This window comes from Ovis canadensis, chromosome 1, assembly GCF_042477335.2.
Source record: "Ovis canadensis isolate MfBH-ARS-UI-01 breed Bighorn chromosome 1, ARS-UI_OviCan_v2, whole genome shotgun sequence".
Lineage (NCBI taxonomy): Eukaryota > Metazoa > Chordata > Mammalia > Artiodactyla > Bovidae > Ovis > Ovis canadensis.
Window position 1 is genome coordinate 129,852,213 of NC_091245.1, and position 19,312 is coordinate 129,871,524.

General features: G+C 41.5%; 2 protein-coding genes across 9 annotated transcripts in view; one reads left to right on the top strand and one right to left on the bottom strand.

Annotated features, from left to right (window-relative positions):
* Window positions 1–14,922, bottom strand: part of USP16 (ubiquitin specific peptidase 16) — a 27,447-nt gene extending 12,525 nt beyond the window's left edge. The window contains exons 1-9 of one of the 6 annotated variants that reach the window (XM_069578238.1): window positions 14,717–14,922; window positions 11,566–11,667; window positions 7,408–7,586; window positions 4,398–4,501; window positions 3,083–3,186; window positions 1,735–1,922; window positions 1,063–1,158; window positions 371–501; window positions 4–91 (exon numbers count right to left, since the gene is read on the bottom strand). In XM_069578238.1, coding sequence (XP_069434339.1) covers window positions 4–91; window positions 371–501; window positions 1,063–1,158; window positions 1,735–1,922; window positions 3,083–3,186; window positions 4,398–4,501; window positions 7,408–7,586; window positions 11,566–11,626 — 951 coding nt within the window. In that variant the 5' untranslated portion in view covers window positions 11,627–11,667; window positions 14,717–14,922. Of the gene's footprint in view, window positions 1–3; window positions 92–370; window positions 502–1,062; window positions 1,159–1,734; window positions 1,923–3,082; window positions 3,187–4,397; window positions 4,502–7,407; window positions 7,587–7,948; window positions 8,165–11,565; window positions 11,668–14,315; window positions 14,538–14,716 lie in introns of those variants that run through there. The other 5 variants (XM_069578255.1, XM_069578265.1, XM_069578245.1 and 2 more) reach the window with 5 other exon arrangements.
* RWDD2B (RWD domain containing 2B) overlaps window positions 14,570–19,312 on the top strand; it is a 16,811-nt gene continuing 12,068 nt past the window's right edge. For 2 of the 3 annotated variants that reach the window (XM_069578317.1, XM_069578336.1), the window contains exons 1-2: window positions 14,570–14,852; window positions 18,072–18,644. The gene's annotated coding sequence lies outside the window, so the exon portion shown is untranslated. Of the gene's footprint in view, window positions 14,853–15,025; window positions 15,206–18,071; window positions 18,645–19,312 lie in introns of those variants that run through there. The other variant, XM_069578327.1, reaches the window with a different exon arrangement.

Consider the following 19,312-nt stretch of genomic DNA (forward strand, 5'->3'; position numbering starts at 1 on the left):
AACCTGATGTTCTTCTGCTCTCATTCCATCCAATAAATAGCGAAGCAGCTCCTGACTGTCCTGTTGCTGGTAGCCTTTAAATCGCACTGCTCTACAGGGAAGAAAGAAAAACTATGGTGAGTCCACTAAAAGAAACTATTTTTTATATAATCTTAGGATCATATCCCAAATTTTGGCATGTTCCAATTTCTCAAAATTTTTGTTTAGTCCAACAACACTCTTGGCAGATTTAATTTTCACACAAAGTATATGTGTTTTTAAACCATGCTTTAATATTATCTGCTGCATTAACTCTACTCCTATTAATTTTTCATTGTGTTTCCCAGAGTCTTACTGTGGCGCTGAAAGCACAATCAATACGGATACTCACTTTTTACAGACCTGAGAAAAGAGCTCTCTGGGTGTCACGACTCCCTTTTTGGTCTCTTGCATCTCGTTGAGAAACTGGCTCATGGCTAGTGTAAGAGGGCCTGGTGGCTCAAGATTTATTTCTAAGGGTTCCTGAATATGGGAATAAAAATTACTTTCTTCAGTCAAATTTTAGAATTGTTTATCAAAATGCAACTCGTCAACCTATATTCCTATGTTCCTGATAGAGCTGTTCCAATTAAAAGTTCAAAATGTACATCAAAAGATGGAGAAAGCTTTTAGTCCTAAACTATTTTGATAAAGAATTCAGTTTTATTGTTTCATCTTATCAGGAACTTACTGCCTAGGAACTGAAAGAGCTAAATCGAAATGTAGATAATAAAAATGGAGAAGGTAAAACTCATTTCGCTACACAGCATATCAGTCACTTTAAAAGAAGTTTAAACTGATAATGAGTGCTCAGAGCTTCATAAGCAGCATTCCCCAGAAGGAAGCCAAACACTCAGCACAGCAGAAGGGCTTTCAGGAGCAAACACACACAAAGGCCCCTCATAAATATCCATTAGCCTGAAAATTTAACTTGGTAGCTTAAAACAAATAAAAAAGGTGAAAATGAGCACCAGTTCTTAAAAATAATTTAAAATGCTGCTACTCAGAGAGGAAAAGAAAAGAAGAAAAATTTAAAGTACATACTGTTAGTGCCAAATCAGGTGGTTCAATTTTTACAATTGTTCCAGACATTTTTACTTCTTTTAGTAGTTCTCTAAGCACTGGTGTTTGTGACAAATTCTGGAATGCAGGATGGAAAAGAATGGAAAAATTATTTACAGGCAAACCAATTCAGTCAAAATCTTTAAGTGTCTATTCTTCCAAAACAGAAAAACACCATCAACACTGCAACTTTTATTGTGTCTGTTACACACAAAGTAACATCATGCTCTTCCCCCCACCTCAACTGGTTCATAAATACTTCAGTCCTGAGTTTAGTCATCACCTCAGGTCTTTCTCCCAACCACTTACTATGAAGTAGCTACCCTACCCCTACCACCACCACCACTACCACCACCACATGCAGCCAAGGATTTATTTCTGTACTTGGTTCCCTTGTGCTTCTAACACCCAAGTGACAGTTCTGTGACGGCACGGGCCACGGTTGTTTTGAACCCTTTGGCATGCCAGTGCTTAGCACAGGGTTTTACTGTCATGTAAAGTAAACATTCCCTTGAATTTTCTTTGAAAACACAGGAAGAAACTACGTGTAAGGGAAAAGATCAATATTATCCGTAGCAAACATGCAAAAACATCCCAGCATTATGAGGAAAATACTAAGATCTTTTTAAAGGGGGGAAATATTAACACTGGCACCTGCATAACTGCATTGAAGAAACATGTATTTCCCAAATTACTGAGTCCTTTCACAGTTATTTGGGAAGTAGAATTCATGGAAGGATTTTCTCTCGCCATGTTTTCCTTTTTTTCTCTCTCTTGCTCATTTTTACTCTCCTTTTCTAGCTTTTTATTTTCAAGTTCAATATTACCATTATCTTTTGCTGCTTAAAAAAAAAAGAAGAAAAAGAAATGATTGAGCAAAATGTGCAAGACACCCATACCAAATGCAAAGATATACTTGGGACCAGAATTTGTGAATTTTACCTAATAACATGATTTGCCACCTGTTTGATTATAAATGTTTTATTACAAATAAATTACCATCAAGAGAGAAAAACCAATAAACCAAAAATATTCAGAACTGACATAGGCAAACCAAGCAGTATTCAGTATAAATCCCCTTTTAACTGAACAAATGTTTTTTGCAAATGAGCAATCTTACCCTGTGAAATCAGAGTATAAAGCAATCAACAAAGAACATGGACATGAAGTAAATTTTTAAATGAAGTCTGAGAGTGGAAAACTAACCCTGGAGACTTCCCTGGTGGTTTGTTGGTTAAGAGTCTGCACTCCCAATACAGGGGCCTGGGTTCAATCCCTGGTCAGGAAACTAGATCCCATATGCCAGAACTAAAAGTTCCAGCATAGTGCAACCAAGATCAAAGATGCCATATGCCACAACTAAGACCTGGTGCAGCCAATCACATTAACTAAAAAAAAAAAAAAAACTAATCTTGAAGTTAGGAACAAACAATTCTGGCTCCACAACAGATACCTCTGGGACTGTAAAAATCTAAAGGAGCTTTTAAAGCAGATGATGAAAATCAACCCTATTAACTTAATAATGAATGAAAAATACCCGAGAGTATCTGGCCTTTTGAAGGAATCATAGGCACTTTACTTTCACATCATCCAAACAGTGTTCAGTTCAGTTCAATCAGTCCAGTCCTACTCTTCACCACCCCATGGACTGCAGCATGCCAGGCCTCCCTGTCCATCACCAACTTTCACATCATCCAATCCATTATAAGGCAGGTCTGCCTTAAGCCCTGTGCCAGGCTATAGGAGTGTGGAGTTACTGCTCATCGCTAACCCAGATTCTTCATCATACATGACTATATTATTTCTCAGATTCCCTTCTAACTTCTTATAATTGTCTATGTTCTTACTGTTTTACATTCTTAACCAAAGATAGTTTCATAGTTTGAAATCAATCATTAATAATGTTATTCAGCTATATGCAATGATACAGTATGTGAAACTAAATACCCACAGATAATATATTTCAACATTACAGTCTATATTAAGAAACAAATGATTTTACCTGATTTTGGAGTTGTATTACCAGCCTGCTTTCTAACATAATCAACCACCTGACCCAATCGGTTTGAATTACAATACTGGACTTCATCGTCACATAGGTAACACCTGTGTCCCAAAAGATCCCAGAGAAGAAAAGTGACAAACTGACAACCACAGAAGGAGACTAATTTTAATTCAGGGGACCCAAAGTGTGCAACCCTCAAACTATTCCAGTAAAGAAACTGAAAATAAAAACACTATGTTTTCTTGAAGAAGACTATACATATTAACTCTGCTGTACCGTTTAAGTTAGCCTGAATTACAGCTACATATAAATACTGTGAAAATGCGCCAAACATGTTACAGAAATGATTGTTTACAATGTGAAAGTTTTTTCTAATCATATGTTAAATTACAGACCTACATTATCAAAATTAACAAATTTTACAACTGACAAATGATGTTCAGTGAATGGGCTTCCCAGGGGCGCTAGTGGTAAAGAACCTGCCTGCCAATGCAGGAGACATGAGAGACACTTGATCCCTGGATGGGGATGATCTCCTGGAGGAGGGCAAGGCAACCCAGGCCAGTATTCCTGCCCGGAGAATCCCATGGGCAGAAGAGCCTGGTGGGCTACAGTCCACAGGGTCACAAAGAGGCGAACACAACTGAAGTGACAGCACATGTGCACGTTCAGTGAGCGGTGCTATGTGAATGGTTGTTAAAGATGCAAAATTTTAATGATGTTAAAAGACAAAAAATGCCAGCCTAACATTTTCATGCAGATTCATTGCCAAAATTTATTATCTCAGTTTATCTGGAATTTGTTCTGAGTGTCCCAACTCTACCATATGCTTTGTAATATCACGAGAGAAAAACAAAGGGTAAAAATTCCTATGTATTCTACATGCTATAATTGTCGTGTTTGTACAATACTAAGCAAAAGCTTCTCATAACATCACACTCTCTAGCCTTCTGAAAGTGATGCGTGCATGTAAGCTCAGTAGCTCAGTTGTGTCGCTCTTTGTGCTCCCGTGGACTGCAGCCTGCCAGGCTCCTCTGTCTGTGGGATTTTCCAGGGCAGCATGCTGGAATGGGTTGCCAACTCCTCCTCCAGGGGATTTTCCCAACCCAAGGATCAAACCCAAGTCTCCTGCATCTCCTGGGTTGCAGGCAGATTCTTTACTACTAAGCCAATGGGGAAGCCTGAAAGTGACAGTATGTAAACAAATACTTAAAAAATTTAAACTTTCTTGCTCTTTAAAGCAGTTCAAACACCTCCATTCTCCAACATTTCAAATAATTTCCAGCAAATGGGCACAGGAGTTGAAACTCACCATACACTCCAGTTGTCCAAACTAAGAACCAGGCAATGAGGTTCAGATCTTGGTTTCATGTAGTGCTTCAAAGCATGTTGCTCCTGAGAATTTCTGCCACAGCCCTAGAGAATCATAATCATAAAACTCAAAGCCACAAAAACTCACCAGGAGAGAATTCACAATCTACAGTGAATAAGGAAGTGGATCAAGAAATCCTGCCATTCTTACAAATTTAAAATTAAAACTTGAGACTCTAGCGGAGTCCAGATTTCGTTAGAACTTAAACACGAAGAGGCACCTGAGGACATTTAAGGAACAAGGTACTTAGAAAAGCACACACTAGAAGTACTCCTTTGCTCCAGCTCGCCCTTTCCAGTCCTAGCTAAACCACGCTAGTGCAATCATTCACGAGTTCTAGTTTAGACTCCTCAACATCTTCCTCAATATTTTCCTAACTTCAATCTTTCTTCACATACTTATTTTTTCAGTTTAACAGTCCTAAAAGCTCTGTTCATATACTCAATTCAAAAGTGATGAACTGCTCCCAGCAAACTTACTCAACAAATTTGATACCTTCAGACCCCAATCCACCTTTCCAGGGTTAGCGCCCATATTCTATCTGAGTATCACCTACTAGCTAAAACCACCTCGCTTCCACAATACAGTTTCGTTCACATTATTTCATCTGTCTTGAAATTCTTTACCATTACTGCCATGGATCAAATCCCACTTGGTCTTCAGGATCTTGCTCAGAGGCCACTTCCTCTTAGAAGCCTATGCTTCCCAGATGAGGAAACACTGTTCCTCCTATAGACAAACTCCCACAAAACATGGTGTATGTTCCTGAGGGCATGCCTTATTTTCTACCTTACAGTAAAGCTGTTAATGTTGCTATCCTTTCTTCCCTTTCACACCCCTTCTGCAGGAGTGTAAATACTGAAGGCATGAAAAACAGAATTAATCTATTACCAAAGACTAGCAAAATGAGGGAGGTCAATAAGCATTAATTGAACAAGGTAAGTGGGAGACTTCCACCACCTACATCTGCATAGGCATATTCACAAGAGAACATGACCAGATTGTTCACCTCGAGCTGATCAGCCACAGCTAAGAAGCACATCTTCCCTGTGCATCTATGTGAACCAGCCCTTCAACTCTCCGACGACACTACCGTAAGTGGCCCTGTCTCTACTGCAGCTCTTAAAAAATATTACTTTGGGGGTGAAATATCCATCAATGGCTTCTAACCCTTTAACTACGATATCAAACCTACTGATTGAATTTATCCCATTCAACATTCAGTTCTAAAATAAATGAACTGCAATTTGGTATTGATTTTAAAAATTCTAACACCAATTGAGGCTATTTGAAATAAACATGAGATATCTTAATAACTGAGAATCCTGTACTAACACCATAAAACGTAACTACTGGGATGAAAGTTAACAGTGAATACTGATACTGTCTTACCCCAAGGAATTAAAAAACTAGCAAAATAAATAAATTTTATAATAGGAAATGCATTATGGAAAATTTGTAGTAGTAAAATATATTCATGCTCATCATATGTATCTAACAGGTTAAATGACAACTTTTCAAATACAAATAAATAAAAATGCTAACAAAGTTTTGTAACTGTCTGGCCACAGTGAGGTCTTACCTATCAGAACGGTAAAGTGAAAAACTGTGACAGTACTAAATGCTGGCAAGGATGGAGCGAGCGGACCACTCAAACGCTACTGGGAGGAATAGGAAATGGGACAGTCATTCTGGAAAAGCTTGGGAGTGTCTTAAAAACTGAACACTTAATTATCATATTACCCAGCAATTGCACTCTTGGACATTTTCCCCAGAGAAATGAAATCTTAAATTAAATTCACAAAAAAATGTGTACACAAATGTTCACAGCAGCTTTACTCACGATCACCACAAACTGAGATCAGCCCAGATGTCCTTCAATGGGTGAACAAACCGTGGTACACCTCTACCATGGAATACCACTTGGCAATAAAAAAGAAGCAACCATTGAGACCCAGGACTTGGGAAAACCTTCGGAAGTGTGTAAAAAAAGTCAGTCCCAAAACGTTGTGTATCACATGATCCCACTTATGCAGCATTTTGAAATGACAAAATTTTAGGAGCAGGGAACAGACGAGATGTTGTGAGGGGCTGGGAGGAAGGGTGGCAGTCCAGAGGTGGGTATGATTTTTAAAAGGCAACATAAGAGCTCCATGTGATGTCAGAACTTTTCAATACCCTGACTGTGGTGATGGATACAAATCTACACAGCTGCCGCACCAAACAGCACTTAATACATACACAACACACATACTCCCTCACACGAACTAAGAGAAGTAACGCTGGGGAGACCTGATTAGGACTGTTGGATTGTATCAATGTTAATATCCTGGTTGTGATACTACACTGTAGTTTTAGAAAATGTTACCACCGCTCAGTCCAGTTTCCTAACAGGTAAACACCACCACCAAGGTTGGTTAAGAGGCCCTCCTGATCTTTAGTATCATGATACCTGTGACCGTTCTGCCAACCAGATACCACCAGACCCAAGGTATTCATTCCCCAGAGGCCAGTAATGTGGCCTGGGGACAGGTCACAGCTCAGTCTGTCCATCCCCAAGAATTATCCTCAGTGGAATGAAGCTGCCTTCCTTACCATCAGTTCCATTCCCCAGAAGCAACCAACATCCAATGAGTGGTCTAGGCACAAGGACAGAGACTTGGGCCCATGCCGCAGTTCAGGATTTCCCTGATGACCAGACTCCACTGTGGGTTCAGCTGAGGCCCTGGAGCACTGCCTAAGCTTGCTTCTCTCCCTGCTTTCCTAGTACAGTACTCGAGAATACTCCCCAATAAACCCCCTACACACAAGTCTCAGAACCTATTCCCCAGGGAACACAAACTACGCCAACACACATTCTGGTCACCCATACCATGCTTTTAGGTAATATCTTCTAAAATAAGTTCAGAGAGTTTAATACAATCCCAAATCGATCAGAATCTAAGCATACCTGATGGCCACATTTAAGACACAGCCAAACTGAAGGATTTTCTTCTGTTTCTTCTTCAGATTTATCTTTTACTTTATTGTCCGTCTTACAATCTTGGCAAATATTCCATTCCACATTCACTAAAGCTTTTTTCAAATTACCTTGTTCCAATCCTTTTCTAATGTGTCTGCACATAGGTTCTATTAAAACAAATAATAAATATGAGGTAGAATATGACTTTTTTCAGTTAATCTCAAAACTTACACCTGATTTCAACTTCAAAAATGAATTTACTCTATAAACTAATTGTTAGACAACCTAAAAACTTAAATTTTTGTCTGATATCTGATCATGAGATGATTATGTAAGAAAGATCTTATACAAGCTTTGAAGTTCTAGGTATAACCACCACCACCCTAAATTCACTTCAATTTATTAATTGTATCTATTATCCTCTTCATTTTATAAGGTTGCAGAGAAGGTCCCTCATTCAGTCAACAATACAACTGCTGCATGTCTGGCACTGTAATAGACAATATAACCGAAAACCTGACCAACTCACAGCTCTTTCTTTGCGCAGCTCACATTCTTCCAAGAGAAGCAAATAAGTGAATGCACAAGAATCTCTAGGCATGCTATATACATCTGCGTGGCTGCTTAGTCGCTCAGGCATGTCCAACTCTTTGCGACCCCATGAACTGTAGCCCGTCAGGCTCCTCTGTCCATGGGATTCTCCAGGCAAGAATACTGGAGTAGGCTGCCATTTCCTTCTCCAGGGGATCTTCCCAACCCAGGGATTGAACACCCATCTCCTGTGTCTCCTGCATTGGCAGGCGAATTCTTTAACACCGTACCACCTAGGGAGCAGTGCTATGGACATGCTACAGCAGCACAAGAAGAGAAGGCTGAAGTCAACAAAAGTTCACCGAAGAGGTAATACCTGTACAATCTTGGGAGATACGCATAATCATAAACATTCCTCATAATGATTAAGCACTTACTATGAGCATGACAGGGATCAAGATCATCCCCATGGAAAACAAATGCATAAAAGCAAAATGGCTGCCTGGGGAGGCCTTACAAATAGCTGTCAAAAGAAGAGAAGTGAAAAGCAAAGGAGAAAAGGAACGATACAAGCATCTGAATGCAGAGTTCCAAAGAATAGCAAGAAGAGATAAGAAAGCCTTCTTCAGCGATCAATGCAAAGAAACAGAGGAAAACAACAGAATGGGAAAGACTAGAGATCTCTTCAAGAAGATTAGAGATACCTAGGGAACATCTCATGCAAAGATGGGCTCGACAAAGGGCAAAAATGGTATGGACCTAACAGAAGCAGAAGGTATTAAGAAGAGGTGACAAGAATACACAGAAGAACTGTACAAAACAGATCTTCACGACCCGGACAATCACAATGGTGTGATCACTCACCTAGAGCCAGACATCCTGGAATGTGAAGTCAAGTGGGCCTTAGAAAGCATCACTATGAACAAAGCTAGTGGAGGTGATGGAATTCCAGTTGAGCTATTTCAAATCCTGAAAGATGATGCTGTGAAAGTGCTGCACTTAATATGCCAGCAAGTTTGGAAAACTCAGCAGTGGCTACAGCACTGGAAAAGGTCAGTTTTCATTCCAATCCCAAAGAAAGGCAATGCCAAAGAATGCTCAAACTACCACACAATTGCACTCATCTCACATGCTAGTAAAGTAATGCTCAAAATTCTCCAAGCCAGGCTTCAGGAATACGTGAACTGTGAACTCCCTGATGTTCAAGCTGGTTTTAGAAAAGGCAGAGGAACGAGAGATCAAATTGCCAACATCTGCTGGATCATGGAAAAAGCAAGAGAGTTCCAGAAAAAACATCTATTTCTGCTTTATTGACTATGCCAAAGCCTTTGACTGTGTCGATCACAATAAACTGGAAAATTCTGAGAGAGATGGGAATACCAGACCACCTGACCTGCCTCTTGAGAAATCTGTATGCAGGTCAGGAAGCAACAGTTAGAACTGGGCATGGAACAACAGACTGGTTCCAAATAGGAAAAGGAGTGCATCAAGGCTGTATATTGTCACCCTGCTTATTTAACTTATATGCAGAGTACATCATGAGAGATGCTGGAAGAAACACAAGCTGGAATCAAGATTGCCGGGAGAAATATCAATAACCTCAGATATGCAGATGACACCACCCTTATGGCAGAAAGTGAAGAGGAGCTAAAAAGCCTCTTGATGAAAGTCAAAGAGAGCGAAATAGTTGGCTTAAAGTTCAACATTCAGAAAACGAAGATCATGGCATCTGGTTGCATCACTTCATGGGAAATAGATGGGGAAACAGTAGAAACAGTGTCAGACTTCATTTTTTTGGGCTCCAAAATCACTGCAGATGGTGACTGCAGCCATGAAATTAAAAGACGCTTACTCCTTGGAAGAAAAGTTATGACCAATATAGATAGCATATTCAAAAGCAGAGACATTACTTTGCCAACTAAGGTCCGTCTAGTCAAGGCTATGGTTTTTGGTCATGTATGGATGTGAGAGTTGGACTGTGAAGAAGGCTGAGCGCTGAAGAATTGATGCTTTTGAACTGTGGTGTTGGAGAAGACTCTTGAAAGGGTCCCTTGGACTGCAAGAAGATCCAACCAGTCCATTCTGAAAGAGATCAACCCTGGGATTTCTTTGGAAGGAATGATGCTAAAGCTGAAACTCCAGTACTTTGGCCACCTCATGCAAAGAGATGACTCATTGGAAAAGACTCTGATGCTGGGAGGGATTGGGGGCTGGAGGAGAAGGGGACGACCGAGGATGAGATGGCTGGATGGCATCACCAACTCGATGGACGTGAGTCTGAGTGAACTCCGGGAGTTGGTGATGGACAGGGAGGCCTGGTGTGCTGCGATTCATGGGGTCGCAAAGAGTCGGACACGACTGAGCGACTGAACTGAACTAATGAGCATGACACTGTGCTAACTGTTTACACACATCATCTCATTTAATCTACACAACCACCATGAAAAGCAGACTGTATTACCCCCAATGATAGATGAGAAACCTCAAAGTTAGTGCCCAAGGTCACATAACTACTGAGTGGCTATACTAGAATTTGGATTTAAGTCTTTTTAATTTCAATCTCATAGTTTAAACTATGATTTCATGGAGTAAACAATCTGAAAAGGCTTTGTGCTTAGTTGCTCAGTTGTGTCTAACTCTTTGCAACCCCATCGATGGTAGCCCATTAGGCTCCTCTGTCCATGGGATTCTCCAGGCAAGAATACTGGAGTGCGTTACTATTTCCTCTTCCAGGGGATCTTCCTGACCCAGAAAAGGCCACATCCCATTAACAAAGGGATGGAGGTATAAAATGTAAAAGTGCATGCTCTCTTCTCAGAATGGCAGTCACAAGTGAAATAATGAGCAGCACGACCTGAGACTGAAAACCCCGCTCGGGCCAGATCAGTAACAGGCTATGCAAGCCACTCTAAAGGGCTTCAGTTCTTTCATGGCTCCTGGAGGTTTAGAAACTCATCAAGTGGTACAATCAGCTTTATGTCCAATGAATATGCACCAAGAGAATACAAATGCAAATGAGACCATGTAAAAAAACTACTAAAGCCCAGTAAGTTGTCAAAAACAACAAAAACTGAAAAAAGAAAATATTCTTTTTCAACTAGCAAATCAGCAAAGATTTTTACAAATAATACCAACCTGTGTCATTAAAGGTTCAGAGAAATGCTGCTAGGGGGCCCCTACATTAGTAATACATCTCTGAATGGCAATAGATCCAAAAGAATCTTGAAAATATTTATATCTCAGTTCAGCAATTCTAATTTTAGCATCTGTACCAAGAAGATAACCAGATGTGCACAGTTTGAGCTACAAAAATATTTACTATCACTCCATTCATAACACTGAAAAGTTACATATTACCTACATTTATAACAGTGGAGGATTACTCAAATAAATCATGAAATAAGTACCCATAGTCTTCTATATCAATGGAATAAATATCACGCCATTAAAAATGTTGTGCGGACTATTAAATTACATGTCTATACAAACATTAAGTTAAAATGCAAATTACAAAATAACATAATCAAAACACTTTGATCCCATTTTTACGTATTAAAATAGATGTCCATTTAGGGATACAAACATTACTTTAAAGATTTAATTGGTGAAATATACCTAAAGATTCAGAAGAATCATCAATTGGAACAGTTTTTCCCTTTGTCCGTTTCTTTCCCATGTTGGCACTTTAGGGGTTACTTACTGACACAAAATAACAATCTAGAAAACAAGACAAAGTTAGCTTGACCAAAAAAAAAAAAAAGTTTTACAGTTCTCTAGGATACAGTAACGGAACTAAACCACATCATTTTGTGTATCTATCATACTTTATAAGTTACAAAGACCATTCACATGTATCATTGTTTTCAATAAGAACCCCCAAAGCAGAGTATTACCTCTGTTTTTCATAGCTTAGGAAACTGATTCTTAGTAATGTTAAGAGGTTTTCAATAAATGTAAAGGTCTGGATAGAATTTGTATCTTCTTACACAGATCGTGAAGTCTTAACACTTTACACTATTAGGAACTCAACTTCTCACTACATAAATGTGGAATGGTGGTAGCACTTTGAAACTTTAATTTCCCTTTCTTCAAGGCTATCTTTCTTAGTTCTTGCAGGCAATGCAATTAGATTTATAATTTCTCAAAGAAAAATAAAATAATTCTGAAAACAATCTCCTAGAGGGAGTTAGAAAATTTGCAAAATAGTTTCAAAGCCAACCATATAGTATGATACACTGTTCTGCATCTTCCCATACCAGAACTTCCTATGGATGTTAACTGAAAACTGACTACATCTGTATTCTCAGCCATCTACATTATTATATTCTTGACAAAATCAGTTTGAAATAATATGACAAATCTGAAGTGAAGTGAAGTCACTCAGTCGTGTGACCCCATGGACTGTAGCCTGCCAGGCTCCTTCATCCATGGGATTTTTCCAGGCAATATGACAAATCTAGCTACCATCAAATCACCTCTTCAGTCAACAATTAAAAATCAGAACACATGAAAAATACTGAAAGTACATACAGGTCTACCTAATAATGATGTTGAAAAGTTGTAGTTTACATCCATTAGAATAACTTAGTGTCAAAATTACTTAAATGACTATAATAATTATTTTACCTGGGATGCTTATGAAAATTCTGATTCCATAAGTGGAAAGTAGGACATGAGACATATATTTTTAAAACACTTCCCAATTAATTCTGAACGGTAGCTGTCATCTTGCTCTGGTTTACAGTCTTAAAAATATTCCTCCTTTAGTTCTTAACGTGTGAGGGTAATTCACAGTAATCCCACAAGGTTTGTAAGAAAAATGAGTGCCAAATCATTAACTGTTACCCTTTTCAAAGATAAAACATTAACAAAGTTTCATTTATACAAAACCAATGTATTTATTAACAGAACACAACTATATGGTTGTATACAAAATGAGGGTATATTCTGATTTGGCGGAGGTGGTGGGGAGGAACAGCACCCAAGTTCTTGCCTCCCTCCAATCCAACTCCCTCTAATCTGTGCTGCATTCTAGTACAGACAATGTCTTCCAATGATGCCATTTGCATCAAATCACTCTCCTGATTCAAAGTACTTGACAGTTTTTCGACCCACTCTCCTGTGCTGTGCACTCATGGTCCCTTATAAATTGTCCTCAACACCCTCGTAACCCTGACTCTCATTACTTCTCAGAAAAGAACCACTAATGTTTAGTCATACAGTGCTTCGGATTTTCAAAGCCTTTTCATAAATATTATCTCATTTGATTTTCACAAAAGCCTTTAAATGGAGCATTGTGCTAAAGTAAACTCAAAATGATGAAAGATCACAGGGTGGCAGAAATGGAACTTAAATCATAGATCTTTTGGTTCCAAGGCAGAATCCCACAGACTCTTCTGAACCCTCCACTCCAAAACACCTTGCCTTCCACCTCTAAGCCTTTACTCTCTAGCTGGGAGTTCGCTCCATCTATCCAAATCTTCCCCATTCCTCCAAGGTTTTCATTTCAATGGAGCCTTAGGCAACCAGTTGACTTTAAATAAACCACTCAACTCTGCTTTCCCAGGATTCAGTGTGCGCTATTCATCTTGTACCCTCATCAGATACCTAAGTGAAATGCTTCTTAAATCTTTTACCTGGACATGTGTCATTTCTCTATTTGGAATCTAAAGTTCTAAGAGCAAGAAAGTGTTTTAGGCCTTACTTCTGAATCACCTACAGCATTAGAATAGTGTTAACATATAGCAGATCCAGAAATACTACTTGCATTGAGACAGAAAAAGAGAATAGTACCTGTGGCATTAAGGATAATTATAAGGTGCAAAGGTAGGTGTACAAGAATGAAGCACACAAATTCCGGTGAGAAAGAAAAAGGTAAAGAAGGAAGAACTCTGCAGCAGTGAAGACAGCACTAGCAAATCTGGTTTGGGACCTGCTAGTCGCTCAGACGCCAAAGGAAAACTTGAAAGACGAACTGTAATTGCTGCCGGCAGAGGACAGTAGGGGGACTGCTTCAATGTGGAAAAAAAGAGCTCCCAATAAATTTCTGACAACTATAAAGGGCATCTAATGAGTTGTGAAAACAGTACTGTGAGTATTATCATCTATAAAACATCCATAAATCTACTCAATTTCTCAGGCGAGTCTTCAGATGAGCGTTGCCTTCTGGGCCAAATTACTCTTTGCAGGGCTCCAGCAAAAGTAGCTGGTCTTGCCGGCTCTCATATTAACCCAGTTCCCTTCCCTCTCCGCCCTTCCAGTATTTCCCACGCCTGCCTGGGATCCATTAAACATGCATGCGTTTGGAAAACTTCTGTCAGCGGGGCTAAAACAGGGCTTTCAAGTTTCGCGAAGATGTGTCCTACCCTGGGAGCACTGAATCGTCTAGACGACAGCTCCTGCCTGTCCTAATAACCAACAAGCGGACACGGCGGCAAACTCAGCGCCAACTCGTAAGAAGAGTCCCCGGCCGCACGAAGTCCGCCACACCTCCCCTTCCCTTCCAACTGCTCCGCACCCACGGGGGGAACCTCGGGGTCCACTGGGTCGAGGAGGGCGCCAGCACCGACAACTCATTGGTCAGCTCCTGGAACTGACAGGACGTGAGGCCAATGAGAACGCGGTACTGGGCCGAGGCCAGGTAACGTGCTTAAAGGCAGAGGGGCCTTCGAGGAGAGAACGAGGTCGGGGCAGGAAAATTCGGGCTCCCGGGTGCGGAGGAAGTCACGCGAGTGGTGACTGCGAAGGCAGTGGGAGCGGAACTCACCCACAGCAACAGCGCCCATTGCTGCATCCCCTAGTGGGCCCTCGGGCCGGGCAGCCTGCTCCGTCTTCCTCCCCGGTGACGAATTGAAAGCGACAGAGCAGAAGCCAGCGTGACCCCTGGAAAGCAACAACTTCCGGTACGCGGCATTATGGGAAGCGGCTGTGCCCCTTGGGCCCGGCGGCACTGACGCTAGTTAATCGGCGCCTGCGCGGGACTCGCGCCGGAAGTCTGAAGGCGGTGGCTCGCGACTGACCAGGCTGTCAATGATTTTTATTCCCCTCCCCCCCGCCCCCGGCGCTTCCGGTAATTAGGTACATGTGCGCTCAGTCTTGCGGACTCTTTGCGACTCCGTGCACTGCAGTTCATCAGGTTCCTTTCGTCCATAAAATTTTCCAGGCAAGAATACCGAAGTGGTTGCCATTTCCTACTCAAGGGATCTTCTCAATCAAGGGATCAAACCCATGTCTCTTGTGTCTCCGGCATTGGCAGGCGAGTTCTTTACCACTGGACCCACTGTGGTTATTGGGTTATTTAAATAGTTCTAAGGAGACTTCCCTGGTGGCTCAGAGGTTAAAGCGTCTGCTTGCAATGCAGGAGACCTGGGTTCGATCCCTGGGTTGGGAAGATTCCCTGGAGAAGGAAATGGCAACCCACTTCAGTATTCTTGCCTGAAGAATCCCATGGACAGAGGGGCCTGGTGGGCTACAGTCCATGGGTCACAAAGAGTCGGACACGACTGAGCGACTCTGGGTAAACAGTTCTAAAGTATTGGTACCTGGGGGTGGTCAGACATTTGAGTCTCCTTACTCAAAGACATCACATTTGAAGGGGGACATTTAAATTTTACTCATTTTCCCGAATTCTGACCAGCCGGACTTCTAAAATTGAGTATATAGTCTGGAAATAACCTTGCTGACAAGGTAAAATTTACAAATATTTACTGTTTATGCATTAGAAATAGGTTAAGTGCCAAACCCTCTGTAAAGTGAAATAAACATAGGCTTTCGTCGCCTTGGAGTTTAGTCCTATGCAGAAGACACAATAATCGCTAGGGGAAAAGATGCAGGTCCCAATAGAAAAGCAGGCAAAGGATATAAACAGGTAATTCACAATAAAAACATGACATGAATAAATAGTTATCGTTATTAGTAATCTGATAAAAGTAGGTTAAGAAAGGGGCACCCTAACCTGTCGAATTGGCCAGAGTAATGATGGTTAAATTTGGGGGGTAAACGGCTCTCCTGCTCTATACTGCTTATATAATTTTTTAAGTTTTCATCATTTAGCACAAAGGCCTTTTTTTTTCCCCCCTCTTTTCTAAAATGGCCTTAGGGCCATTGTACCACACCTAGAATGCCATTCACTTTTGAGCTTTTAATTCTGTTCACATTTTAAAAGTCACTTTCACATAAAGAAATTGGCTGAAAAACATAGGTAACATGGCTACCCTATCACTCACATCACCTTATTTTACTTCTCTACCCAGCATTTATCACCACCTGGTATCTTTGTTTCATAGTTACCTATGTATTTACCCCCTGCCCCACCACCCTGACCTTAGGTGTGTGTGTTACTCAGTCTTAACTGACTCTTTTCGACTCCATGGACTGTAGCCCGCCAGCCTCCTGTGGGATTTCCAGGCAAGAATACTGGAGTAGGGTGCCATTTCCTTTCTCCCCTGCCCCAGAAACAAGCAGACCTAAGCTCTTTGAGATGGGGGCATCTTTGTCTTCTTCTATATCTCCTGGCTATATCTCTAGAACCTAGAAGTATTTGGAACATAATGCTTAATACTTACTGAAGAAATTCAGTCATGAGAAATGCTGGTACTTGACTATTCACACCTTACTCATAACAGCCAAAAAACTGCAAACAGCCCATGTCTCCATCAAAAGGGGAATGGAAGAACTAAGGTATAGTCACTGAATGGATACAGCTAAGGAATAAAAGAAATTACTGATACACACAAGAACATGGATACACACAATGAAGCCTTACACAAAGGTACCTACTGGATAATTCCATCTCTATTAAGTTCTGCTGCTGCTGCTAAGTCACTTCAGTCGTGTCCGACTCTTCGCAACCCCATGGACTGCAGGGCACCAGGCTCCTCCATACATGGGATTTTCCAGGCAAGAGTACTCGAGTGGGGTGCCATTGTCTTCCCCGTATTAAGTTCTAGAACAGGCAAAACTAATTATGGTGTGGAGGAAAAAAAAAAAAAGAGACTAATAGTTGCCTGTTGAGTTCCTTGAGGACTGACTGGGAAGGAATCTGAAAGAATTTTCTGGGGTGCTGTAATGTTCTACATTTTAATAGGATTTGAGTTACCAAGGTGTATGAATTTGCCAAAACTCAGCAAATATACATTTAAGATATATATTTCCTTTTTACTTAAAAAAAACCCTACATAATTGAAATCCTAATGTTATGTATGCTTAAGTACTTAGAAATAGACTAATGTCTGCAGTTTACTTTGAAAGGCATAAGAGATGGGATGGCTGAATTAGATTTATGACAAAGCTAGTTAGGCATTGTTGAGGTCAGTTTCTTAACCTTAGCACTACCAGCATTTTAGACCAGCAAATTTTTTGTAGGGGGGATACCCTGGTGTACCCTGGTGCACCCTGCTAAGTTGAGCAGTATCTCTGGATTCTACCCATTAGGTACCCAAAGCACACACCCGTCCAGTTGTGACAACTCAAAATGTCTTCAGACATTCCAAAAATCCTTTGGGGAGCAAAATCAACTTCCTCCTCCTTTCTTTGTGAATTGCTTCACTTGAAATTCTCTCAACTTTGCTGTAATGCTTGAAATGTTCCATAAAAGTTGGAGAAAGATTATTTAATGACACTGAAAAATGCTCACAAAACACCATGTAAAAGATGAAGCTATGAAGACCTTTAAAAACATCTTAAAAAGAAAAAAAAAATAGCAATGATAGTACCTAATATTAATACCAGCTTGTGCTGTACTGGGCTTAGTCGCTCAGTCGTGTCCGACTCTGCGACCTTATGGACTGTAGCCCGCCAAGCATCTCTGTCTATGTGGTTTCTCCAAGCAAGAATACTGGAGCTGGTTGCCAAGCTCTCCTCCAGGGGCTCTTCCCAACCCAGGGATCAAACTCCGGTCTCCCGCATTGCAGGCAAATTCTTTGCGGTTTGAGCCGCCAGGAAAGACCCAATATCAGGCGATAAATCTTATGAGATTTCTACAATGAATATGTAACATAGAGGAAAAGGTACATTGCGTATATTTAGTTGGTTAAGAAAAACATCTTTTAATTACTGTCGTGTTGGGGAGTCAGCTTAAAACTGTCCTTGATCCGTGGCGATAAATTTCTGTGTTGGCACAGGGTCCTTCCTAGGGTCGCCACGGCCACCATCCACGCTCACCTGTCCCTACTGCCTTGCTACTCAGCGTCGTTCAGGGGCCAGCAGGACCGCTACTACCTGGGAAGATCTTAGGAATGCAAAACGTGGGACTCCAAGGCTACCTTCCGAATCCCATCTGCGTTATACCAAGATCCCCGAAGGACTCCGCCACAAGTTCGAATTTGAGGGGCGATGCTTCAGTGGACCATATCCTGACCCAGGAAACTTGCCGGCCATGCTTCTCACTGACAGTGGCAGCAGCTGGGAAACACGAATAGGGAGGAACAAAAACTATCCGGCTGTCAGAAACGAAGCCGGGCCCAGGGAGCCCGGTTTTATCACCTCCGACTTCCGGGACGCCCGGGCTTGAGAACGCGCATGCGCCCGTCCGGGAGGGCGGTGTCTCACTCTCCAGAGGCGGCGGGACCAAGGTTGTTTGTCGGCTTCCGGTTCGCTAGCCCTGGGATCCTTGAGGGTGTCTCCGAATAAGAATCGAGCCGTTTATGCAGCCAGGAAACGCGGGGTTACAGCACTGAGTGGGTCCATGGCTCGAGGTGAGTCTTCTGTCCACCTGCGGACCGGGAGTTCCTGTGCTTCGGCGGCCCAGTCCACCGCTCGGTAACTCGGCGACCTGGTGGCCCCGCCTTCCCACTAACTTCTCCCCGCTCATTGGTTAGAACTAGCTTCGTGTTTCCTGGCCCCGCCCACCCTCGTCTCTTCTACACCGCGCCGCGCCGCCCCCTCCCCCAAACACACACACCCCACGCACATCCTGAACATGGTCTGTAGTTAGGATAGGGGCCAGGGGAAACTTTCTGAGTAAGTTAGGACTTGGACAGCCAAGTCCTTTAAAAAAAAAGTAGTCAAAATAAAAAAGAAAAAAACTGCAAGGAAAAAAGAAAGGAAGCTGATGTCAGTCTGCGTTCTTACAGTGATATTCACTAAAACCTTGAGTCAGAAAATCCTGTTCAAGGTGTTTCTGGGACTGAAACCTCGTCTACGAAAATAACTGGACAAATCATTTATTTGTGACATCACTCCGGTAGCTGTCCAGCCATACGTCGCTGAGACCCAAACCTCCAAACTCAATGAGGCCTGTTCCCAAATTAACTCACTCCCGGACTAACTAAACAAACGTGCTTTTAGAGAAATGCTCAGTACTCCCTAAATTACATCTTCAGCCAGATCTCTTATAAACGCCATAGTTGTTCATCTAGCTGCC